The following is an 11,669-nucleotide window of genomic DNA, read 5'->3' as shown; positions in this document are numbered from 1 at the left end:
GCCGGCCGCTGCCTTTCCTGGGGATGCTTCCCTTGGCCACCGCACCGCCAGGGTTGTGGCAGGCCGTCACCCTTCGCACTGTGCCTAGGACATGGAAGCCACCAAAAAAAACCCCTTTTCCCTGCCAGAAATAACTCTCAGGCCTTATCTTGGGGGAAAGGAGGCAAGAAGGGGAGGACATGCCAGCATGGTCAGTCAGGTTTGTGGTTGGGCTAAGGACATAGGCAGGCAAGGCTCTTTGGGTAGATGTGATGTCTTTTATTAGACCAACCGAGCAGTTGGGGAAAAGGTCTCGCTCAGCTTTAGGGCACAGGCGCCCTTCTTCAGGCACAGGGAGTCTGCTGGTCCGAGACTCCAAGGCATGAGAGAGGCTAAAAGCATGGTGGGATGCCAGTGAGAATAGTTAGGGTCTGGAAAGACGAAAGGTAAAGCAGCAAAGGGGTGGGGAGGGGGGGCAGGGGGAAAAGAGGCCAAAGGTGGGGAGGGGAGACAGTACAGAGGTAGTGATTCAAGGTAGAAAAGAGGCTGTCTGAGAAAAAGGAAATAGCTGGAAATTGGGAAGACAAAGGGCAGAAAAGGAGGGGAGGGAAGGGGAGAAAAGGTGGGCAAAAGAAAAAGTAAGAGGTACGGTCTGGCAGATGTCACATGGTGAATCAGATGCCAGGCAGGTTGTAATGTGTCATAAATCCAATGTCTGTATTGAGGCCATGATTTGCCAGTCAGGTTTGTAATTTAAGCAAAATGGCACCATTGACTGGATTGTCGTGGGCCCCGTGAAAGCTGCAAGTCTTCAGGAGGGGTTTCAAGGAAGAGAGGAGCACGTAGGCCAGACTGCTTTGGAAGGGAGACTGCAACAAGGACAGGGGGATCTCTAGGAGAAATAAAGGAAGGGGGCATTGAAGCTGGTAGTGCTGGTAATCCAGTTGCACAGAGCTGTGAAACAGAGACAAGTGGTCTTAAATTTGATGTACGTAGGAGGAGCTGTGGGAGCAACTGGGTGTGGGAATGAGGTGGTCAGATTGCTGGGTTACTGGCAGTGCCCAGTCCATCCAAAAAAAAAGCCATTTTCAGTTTCACAGTTTGTCAAATGGGAGTCAAATGGGTGAAATGATGTAACCAAGGTCAGATGGCCAAACTGAAAGCAGAACTAAAAGTCATGGCATTTGATGCTAGACTTGGCAAGGAGGTGAAGATAGCGGGCCTCACAGGCTTCACAGCGCTGGAGCCAGGAGCAGTGTATCCGTTGTGTAGAACTGTAGGCAGGTAACTGGCACCAACCTTTCAGCGGTACAGCAATCTGGCCTCCTAGGTAGGATGGGGGAAAAGTCAATTGTTTTTTAAAATACAATTCATGTGTTTCATAGTTTCAATGTAATTTTATTTTTAAAATCACCTTTTTTTATATAAACTATGAAATGGACAAACCTATGCTAAATCCTCGGTTTACAGTAATCTCTTGAAATCACATAAATAAATGAGCACAGCATCAATAAGGTCTCCTCAGATGTTAATGAGCTAAAGTCTACTCATAATCTCATAATACTGGGACTCAAAAGAAAAAACATCTTTACTTTTTTAAGTCAGTGGAAGTCTTGTAAAAATCACAGTATCATGCACTGTATTTAAGTATCTGCCTTTTCCTCCAGTTTGTACAATAGAGCAAGTGCTAGTATTAGCATTTAGTCAAATGCCAGTGCTTTACTCTTTCTGCCGAACAGAAAAGCTATTGTCCTAATTTCTTTTAGTTTCAGTTTAGCTGCAGTGCTGCAAATAGTGTTTGTCTTTCTTTTTTTCTTTTGGACTCGCTCATTCAAGATTTGAGGAACTGATTGGGAGATGAAAAAGTAGAGACGCTTCTAACTTCTGAATAAAAAGCAGGTGGAAAAGGTAAGCTATATTAACTCTAAACACCTGAAGAGTGCTGTGCTGTGCCTGGCTTCTTGTGAAAAGAGATCTTGCATTTGAAGCTTGTCTAATTTTATCCCGACTACACAGTTGGTCCCGTAAAAGATGTCACCCTCAGAAATCCTTGCCCCTCACAAATACCTAAAGGACACGTGTCAAAATTTCAAAAGTATTAGGCACTTCAAGGTGCAGGTAAATACAATTTTCAGGTGTGAAATTTGTAACTAGTTCTCAATTATTTCAGTTCTAGTTGGGTTTTTTTTTTAATGGGAGCTAAATGCTGTGGAAAATCCCAGTCCATATCTTTCAGGCATCTAAATATCTTTGAAATCTACCCAGCTGTTACTAGAAGCAATCCAAGCTGACTAATGTTACTGTTTCTTTTGTTTAACAAATCAGTTAGATTTAGATGCAAAACATGCTTTGATAAACTTAAGTAAATGCATTGGATGCTTTTTATTAGCAGTGGTATAGGTTGTAGCCATGTTGGTCTAAGGACATAGGCAGACAAGGTTCTTTGGGTAAATCTGAAATCTTTTATTAGACCAACCTAGATATTTGGAAAAAATCTTTGCAAGCTTTCGGCAGTGCCTTTTAACTAACCAAAAACAGTGTTGCAAGGCTATTTTTTGCTACTTTTATTAAATTCCAATAATTCCACAGCTTGACACATTTGAGTAAAAAAATTATAGAAAACAAGCACTATTATACTAAAAGATAGCGCGTGATGTAAAATGTAAAAATCAAGGGTCTGAGTAAATATATGTTGAGCTACATAATTGTTTAAAACTATGTACTAAGGTGTAAATAGGTACTGTAAATTTTCCTGGTTTCAGAAAGTACTGTATCCAATTTAATATAAGGGATATATTTAGTTTCAAATTATCACATTTTAATGGTTATGCCAACCAATAATGAACTTCACTTTATGGAAATAAAAGGTACAAATTCAAAATGAGATTAAAATTAATTGTGATTAAGGTTTCCTGATGCAAATAATTAAATCAATACACCCTGCTCACAAATAAAACCTCCACATGAAGGGGTGAAGGTGAGATTTTCAAAGGTGCAGATGAAGCAATTTCCATTCAAACTAACAGAGTGCAGGTAGGGGCTTTTTAGGGGGGCTTCTTTGTTGTAGGTAAGCATGTTGTTTAACTATGATTCTTTTTTCCAAAATTTGTCAACAGCAATTTATGGACTTTATCCATCAGGGCAAATGATTAAGCAAATGATTGCTAAATCTAGGCTCCTCCTCATGGTCTAATGATTGTTCATTGTTCCATTCATTGTTTACTGATAATTTGGTGGTCACAGAGGATGACTATATGACAGTAACAGCCATTTATATCAGGGTCATGATGTTAAAATATATAGGTATGTTGCAGAAGTCAGGGTAATAGAGACCTAATGAAACCAGAGCTGGAAGATCTCTTGGAGTCCTGTCTTTCTATTCTTTTTACAATCAGATTTTAATGGAAAGATTCCCCTCTTGTGATTCTAATATATATAGGTAATGACCTCATAGAAAGCTGCTATCAATTGTCTGGAGAGTCTATCCAGATGTCCATGTCCATCACTTAAGTGGCCACCATAGTAAAGCTGGCTACTGGTTGAGTAGTTAGACTGTTTTATTGCTGGGATATTTAGTTTGAAATTTAGAGTTCCCTGTAACAGCCCCTGAATGCTGTATGCTCTCTGAATTTGAGTATTGTCACCATGTTTACTGCATGCTGTTGGCCTGTGATAGGAGCCTGAAGGGCATTTGAGAAAACTGGTCTTGCGTTAGCTGTGGAAGCAGGGTCATTCTTGTCTCTTGTGAGAGGACTCTCCATAGCTTAGTTTCTGCTGCTGAAAGAGGTCTGTCTCCTTAATCAGCAGATCTATTTTTTCTCCCAACTGAATGCAGCTGTTGAGAAAAATCAGGGTTAGTGTTTTTCAGTTAAGTAGGGCAAAGCAGAAGAAAATCTTTGACTTAGACTCACTGTTTGGTAGGGAGTCAGCACAGAATGATGCTCTGATCTGATGTTCAGGCAGAAGAACCGGTGTGTTTAATAATCAGTTGGGGATGTCCATTTCTATGACTCTTTAATATGAGTTGCTCAAATCTGGAGGCCATATGTATCTGTTCTGCTCAAAAGCAGTGTCCTCGAGGATACTGCTGTGCACAGAGCAGGTACCTCCTAACCCAACAGTCATGTATCCTGCAGGTAGGCTAACTAGCATGTCACTCAGCAGTGCAAATTAGCTCTTCCAAACTATTACACAAACCCGAGTGGGATTTCCAGTTTAAGCAGCAGCCCACTCAAAGCAGCACAGTGTAGGCCTGATAACTCCTTTCTGGAGTACGGTAAATTTACTGGGTAGACGTAGCCTCAGACAGGAAGGGGTATAGTGTTCATATGGCCACAAGGAAACCTTTTTATTTGGCAGTATGGCACATGTTCATGCCAAGAGGACAGAAGGACCCCAAGCAGTTTTTTTTTACATTTGTATATGTTTTTATTATAAGCTGCCAAGTCTTTTGAGGAATGTGGGATATCAATCTAGTAAATTCAATAAATAAAGTAAAACAGCAAAACAAATGAAGAGTCTGAGAGCTCGTGCCTTCTAGAGTGGGATATGTTACAAGGGACATGTTCTAAGAGCTTTCCTCATCCTCCTAGCATTGCTAGTCTGGTGCTAGTTTATGCGGAGCTGATCACAGTGAAGGGAGGAGGCTGGGATAGAGTGCTTTTTATACTGGACATAAAGAAGCTGTGGAGCTAGTTCAAGGTGTGCTACTCACATTTCAGCCTTCTTATCTCACTGGCATTTTAGCAACTCCTGCCTTGTGGACACTTCAGGTGAGATCTTTTAGAGCTGGAAGAACAGTTAGTTGCTCCCAATGGCTGCTTGAAGGCATTAAAAAAAACAACAACCCCTGGCTTTACCAGAAGAAGCAGTGCATTACTTTAACCCAGCTCTTCAGTGAGGCATAGATTGGGTGCTTCAGTGAGGCTTTTTGGTGCTTTTAGCTGAAGCTGAGGCAATCAACTATTAGATAAAAGCACCAAAAAAGCGCCTGACCTATACAGACATCAGGGTCCAACTAAGGTACTGCATCTTCTGGGCATGCGCTAGGCTCAGTGCAGGAACATGCTGAGTTTCAAGTAAAGCATGGCTTTTTTTTTTTTAACATCTGCAAGCAGCCAATATGTCTTGAGGTTCAGCTGAAGTCTGCCTATGGGCAGAAAGCAGGCATTGAACTCAGCAGGTACCCGGGCTCTAATCCAGATCATATCCTTAATTCTCAGGCTTAGATTACACGGCAAAAGTTAGAAATCCTCTGGCAATCTTATGGATTTAAAATGGAAATAGGGTCCGCATTCTTCAATCTTGAATCTTTATGCAGATAAGAAATGCGTGGTAAAAGAAACAGTTCAGTTTATAGCCTCTTGCCTGTATCCCGATGTCATCTCTGTTAGCTAAATTGTAAACTGTTTGTGGCAGGGAGTATGTTGTGTGGTCTTATTTGGTGTAATGCTTAGCATAGTCTCTTAGCTGTTGTCTCAGTAAAGGCTTATTACATTGTCCCTATTACTTTACTGACAATTTGTTACAGAAAATGGTGGTTGGGAGAATCTTCCATTTTGATGCACAAAAAAGCTTTCTCTTTCAAATTTTGAAGTGTCAGCTGAGAGATTCTCTCCAGCAGTGGTTACTGCTGCACCCAAACAGCTTTTTCATACAGGAAAGTCGCAGCAAGGAATTGACTTAAGTTAAATGAATGTGCACTCGGTTATGAATGAATTGACATGCTCTGTTAACAGAACACTTTAAAGGTTGCAATGTGAAACACTAAGTTAAGAAATGCCAACATTAATATGCAGCCTGAGTTCAGGCTTGGTGCATGTGAACATGCCTACATATTATTTTTCTGCAAGACCCCCATCTCATTTAGTGCACAAAATGGATGGTGCTTGCTTAATGAGCTGCAACTCAGTACTTTTTCTCCTGCTTGCTCAGTGTGCAACCCTGGACCTTATTGGCACTGGATTTACGACCCAGTCCTGATACCTTGTTCCAGGCAGACCCAACCTTTAGACCGACCATGACACCTTCATTTGATAATAGGGGAATTTTATGAATACACTGCGATAGCAAATAAGAGTAACACAGGCAAAGCAAACAAAATAACACCTCCCCTCCCCCCATCCTACTTATCTACCAGTCCCCGGATTCAGAAGGAGAATGGTGCACCTGGCCAGTATGCAAGGACCACCTGGCAAACGGTTCTTTGCATGAATGTCAGATGTCAGCTGTCTTGGAGGTTGAGGGCCGATGTCTACCCCGCCCCTCCCCACCCCACCCCACCCCACCAAAGGGTGGGTGAGGCAGATCGGTGATGCACCCTCTGCCCATTGTGGCCTCAGGATCCCCCCACTGCTCTGAAAATCCCTCCTTTTGTATTATTTTTCTCCTGATGATTCTTCATTTCCAGGTATCATTGACTGGTGTCCCCACGGTCATCATACTGCCCACGTTCTGTGTTGTCAGCCTCCACAAACACATCATGCATATGTGTCTTAATTCAGTCATTTGCCAGTGTCTTACTTTGGGCATCCCTCCCAAAATTGGAAATCTGAGGGGCTTTGCAGCGGGTCCCTGTGACCTGATGTCAATTCTTCAGGTTCCTTATCTTGATCTGGAACACTGTCTGCATGTTTTCAGTTTCCCTGGATGTATGCACCTGCTTGTCTGCTAGGTTCAAATAGTGTCTGTCTCAAAGGCTGTGAACGTGAAACGCTGTCACAAACAGACTTTTAGAAACTAACTAACCCTTGCCATTCTCCTGGACCATTGCAGTACTACCAATGCAGTATTTACCTACAAGCCGGTTCCTAATAGCAAATCTCTAAATATCATTTTCTAGCCATCAAGCCATACTTATGGTTATAATGCACACATGGGGAACCAAATGAAGCTGTTCTCTGAAACTTTTGTTTTGGTATTTCTTAATTTTGAGCATGTGGCTTTACCATTCAAGGGTACATCTGGCCTGCTGCTCTTGAGATGCGTCTCCAGCATGCTTATGAGTGTTAGCAGGAGTAACCTCTTGAATGCTGGAAATCTGCAGAGCAGGTGGAACACATTGTGGAAGGTACCCTTGGGGGTGTCTTCAAAGTGGTGTAGACATGCCCTTCTGTCCTCTGTAACACGGGGAGGGGGTGGTGGTTCTATGTAAAATCATAGCCTTTCAAAAAGCAGAAGTTTCACCTTCTAACACCAGATCCTTATGGGTTTTATATATAAGGTTAAACAAAGGACAAAGCTTGAAGGACAAGAATCATCTTTATTTTGTGCCTTTTGAATTGACTCTATGTCTTGAATGTTGCCAACCACAAGTTCAAACTTTTGCCCACCTGTTCTGGAGCAATACGGTTTATAACTTCACAGAGTTTAGCTGATTCTCTGCTGAAGATGTGCAGATCAGGATATTTGAAACCTTGTAAGCCAACCAAATATGAATTGTAAAAAACCTATTCCTGACGGCATAGTGACCCATTAGCAGATTTCAGGAGATTTTTTTTTTTCGGTTTACAGAGATGTTGCAGCTTCTTGGTGAAAAGGCTGTAAAAATTTGATAGGCAGAATATTCATCTATAATTTCAATTTTAGAAATTACTTAACTATTTGCTAAAATTTTTCCTTAGTCCTAGCACGAAGCACCCTCAGAACAGAATGATTTGGCATAAATCATTATAACTGTGCCAATCTCAAAACAAATGTAAATGTGCCGTACTGTAACGAAAGTATAGCTATAGCTATATTCAAAGTTGCCTTACTGGTTCCACCTAATGTGGAAGGGGCACACAATGAGCCTGATTCATCAACTTTGCTGTAGCTTCCCTTTGGGAAAAGGTGCAGTGCAGATGCAATCCATCTGCTTCCACAACATGTCATGGTACCATCACATCAGAGGCTGGGGTTCCATCAGTGCAAAGTACACCCAGCTCCCACTGAGGTTAGCAAGAGCTGCCAGCTCACAGTACCTTTCACTGTTGGGCCTCAAGGAACTTAAGCATATGAAAAAATAATAGAAAGCTAGGTTTAAACATTTGAGTTAGTGAAAACATTCACAGTACAAGAGAGAAGAAGGGGGAAATACTAGGGAGGACTTGCCAGATACAATCTTATAGTTGTGTAAGAATAGGCACTACCTGTTTCTTCTTTGCCCTGCAGCCATGTACAGCACTGACAGAATATGGCAACTGCTCAAAGTAAAAGACAACAGACCATGAAATAGAGGGATTGCTTTAAAATCTTTCCTTACTGTGATTATTTGTCCTCAGGTTTTTTCTTTAAATTTGGACATGCATATTTTTGTAAACATACCGAACCTCTGATTGGGGTTTCACCTGCTGCTTGGTTAAAAGGTTAGTTGCTTTTCAAACTGTTATCTTGCCTTCTGAAAGAAGAAATGCTGCTCTGATTTCCAAATCTTTCTTGTTCTGAGTGGGTGGCTAAACACTGTTTTCTGCCCCCTACTTAGGTACCTGAACAGTGTAAGCATTTGGTGTCAGAGGTCTGATATCTGTTTGCTGTCTTCCAGACTTGACCTGTGAACTTATCTTTCCAGGATCCTAACTAGCCACGATGCCAGTCAGCATTAAAGATATGATGCAACTCTTGTGCCATGTCTCCGAGGAGAAGAAAATGAAGGCTGCAATCAAGCAATCTGGGCGAGGAGCACTGCTAGCGGGTGCAACAGCTTTTTTGGGGGGCTTGGTAGGCGGTCCACCTGGAATAGCTGTAGGTAAATGTAGTTTGCTGTGGCTTGGTTGAACTGAGTGCTGGAATGACAAGACCTGGAGATGATGGAATTATCAAATTGATGTATGATGTGATTGAAAAGGAAGGTGAAGTAGGTTTTCATAATGGAAAACATGCCAATTTCAGTTTCAATTTGAAAAATACAATTGCATGTACTACTATTGCCTCCTTGAAAGGAATAGTTTTGGCTGTTCCTAATTAACCAGGTACTCTGTTTAAAATGAGTAGACTTAGATTCGTGGTGTGACCCTATGTGCCAGCACAATCCTGCACACAGGGCTGTGTCATCCAACCCATAGGGCTATGTAATCCAGCCCATGGGGCTGGAAATTTGGTGGTGAGGAGTGGTGGCAACACTGATTGCTCTGACTCAGGACTGTGTTGCAGAAGTTAAGGCTGCCACTGCTACCCTGCTGCCAAATTTCTGGACCCCTGGGAAGTCCCATAAGCTGGATGACACAGCTCCACAGGTTAGATTAATCTTGCAGGCTATAGGCTGAGCACAACTGGCCTAGGTTATTGACACATTTGGAGCAAACATTTTAGGACTTCAGAGAACACTGGGTTGGAAATTCCATTTTATTCCTTGTGGGAAATCTATTTTGCTTGGGTATGAAGTAATGGTGAAGAAATATCTCCAGTCTAACCTTAACCAGAGGAGTGGAGATTCTTCCTAAACAATCAATTCCTTTTGTCCCCTGCAGGATAATTTGTTGTATATAAAAATGCACTGTGCCTGTTGTCACAGTTGGATGTGTGTCTGTATTCTGTCACGTATCTTTTCTCTGCATAATGAAAATGAAACGAAAGCTCTGAGCTTAGTTGCAGAGAGAGATACTGATAGGAGAGAACTCAACTAAATGCCTTTATTTTATGGACCTCTGCCATTGTAAAGCTGGCTTAGTCAAGTCCCGATGGCCTCAGACCTTTGAATATTTGGACCAGGAGTGTTAAAGTCCTTCCCTAGAGTTCAGTAGGAATGCTCGTTATGGAGGAAGATAGTGTGCATGCTTAAGTGCTTAGCAGTATTGGAGAAGTGTGGTAACGCAAAATAAGCATTCAACAAGTAAAACAGCAGGAAATGCAAAATGACACTGCATTGGATTACTGGCAGAGGAGATTTGTCTTTGTATTTTTTTTTTAATGCTAGCCACCATAAGAAATTAGGTGAAGCTGGGCATGTGTAAATCACTTATAACATTAAGTCTGGCAAAGAAGAACAAGAGAAAATGATGTAACTGGCCATCTGCTTCCATAAAATGGCTGAGAATAGTTTCAGGCAATTAAACAGTTGGAGTGATAAATAAAAAGGTATATTGTCTGGTTGTCCACCAGGTAATGGAACAAGAGCACTGTATAAAAGGGAGACTACGTCCTTCCCTAATGGGCAGCTATGGCTGAGTTAAAATCTGACACAGCAAAGGCCTTTATATGCATAAATAAGTGACCCTCTGACTGCATTAAAGCCTGCCTTAGACTTTCTAAGTGTTCAGTTTGGGTACAGGAATGCGTTTAATTGTGCTTTACCTGCAGAAGTTTTGCTGTACATGGATTAAGCTGGTGCTACAGACTGGTTAGCAGGAGTTACAGATATTTCTCATGATGAGCTATACAAAAAAGAAACTCATCCTTCATTATGTCCCTGAGAAACTGCAGCATATTATGCTTACCAGGGCTTGGAACACTTGCCTGAGTCCCTCTGAATTGGTAGGTTTGTTACTGGGGAAAAGAAATGGTCATGTAAAAGATCTTCCTTTCTCAAACTACTAGAAACTTGCATATCAGTATTTCTAGTGACTTTTGCATCAAGTGTCCCTAAATCAGATATTGATGTTCTCCTAAAGGTTTCATGCAGATGAATGCAACCATCTTTGGCTTTCAGATGTTTCACTGATATCACAGGTAGAATTGGTAGCTCTGTAAACATGTTTGTCTTTTGAAATATGCTTTCCAGAGGTTTGGAAATTATAGTTTAGGAGTAGTCCCTGGGTGCAAGCATTCTGGAAGCCAAGGAACTGGGTTCTGGGCCTCTGCTGTATGTGTGTAGATGTTCCTGATTTTTCTGTGTGGGAGTGCAGTTCATTCAGGACCATCAAGCTTGGTGTTGTGTACTAAAGAGAATTACTTTGCAATTTAGGATTTAAACTTGTTTTGAAAGTGAGATCATTTTTCAGAGCAGCATTAATAACCACCTACCAGCTACCCAAGATCCTCCCAGTAATCTAAGAATGAGCCAGAACAGCTCCTTGTACAAAATAAGAACTTGCTGGAGAATCTGTAGCTCTGCCTCCCCCTGGGGGAAGTGTTGATTTAACAGTCAATAGGCTCAAGATGTCATAATTGGTACAGATCATAATCAGTGGGTTTGTTTGACCTATTGTAAGTCTCTTTTTATGCAAGAACTTTACCAAGGCTTGGAGATTACAACGCCCCAATTAACAGCAGGGAAACTTGTACCATGACAAGTGGTACCAGTGCATAGCAGCACTTGCACCAGTGTGTCATAGTAGATAAGTACATTAGCATTGATAGCCAATGTTACTGTGTGGTTTGTTTTGTACCTTTCTTTGCCAGGCGTTATTTAAAGATACAGCTCATCCTGAAAAGACAGATGCCCCCAGGGGTGACCTCTGACTTGCAGCTTTAAATTAGGGTTGAGTGTGTTTTGAGATCTGTAGTTTGACTGGAATTGACCTTTCTGGACACTTTCAATTGGACTTGTACACAAACATTAAAGTAAACGTGCTTATGGACATCAACCTACATTTGATTGATAATTAAAATGGTAGCGCTGTTGAAACTGAATGAATAGAGTTCAGAGACGGTCACTTTAGATTTGGGGTCTGAATCATTATTTGTTTTCTAGGGGGTGCAGTTGGTGGCTTGCTTGGAGCATGGATGACAAGTGGACAGTTCAAGCCAATCCCTCAGATTTTACTGGAACTGCC

The 11,669-nt window shown here is 41.7% G+C and overlaps 1 protein-coding gene across 1 annotated transcript in view; it reads left to right on the top strand.

Annotated features, from left to right (window-relative positions):
- Nucleotides 1–562: 562 nt before the first annotated feature.
- The window catches only part of CUNH19orf12 (chromosome unknown C19orf12 homolog), a 12,461-nt gene continuing 1,354 nt past the window's right edge, over nucleotides 563–11,669 (top strand). Inside the window, 4 exon segments of the mRNA XM_006016598.2 lie at nucleotides 563–1,309; nucleotides 1,816–1,887; nucleotides 8,528–8,704; nucleotides 11,588–11,669. The exon segment at nucleotides 11,588–11,669 is cut by the window's right edge and continues 7 nt beyond it. Of these exon segments, the coding sequence (XP_006016660.1) occupies nucleotides 8,545–8,704; nucleotides 11,588–11,669 (242 nt within the window). The 5' untranslated portion in view covers nucleotides 563–1,309; nucleotides 1,816–1,887; nucleotides 8,528–8,544.

This window comes from Alligator sinensis, unplaced genomic scaffold, assembly GCF_000455745.1.
Source record: "Alligator sinensis unplaced genomic scaffold, ASM45574v1 scaffold170_1, whole genome shotgun sequence".
Lineage (NCBI taxonomy): Eukaryota > Metazoa > Chordata > Crocodylia > Alligatoridae > Alligator > Alligator sinensis.
This window is presented reverse-complemented; position numbering and strand designations above follow the sequence as displayed.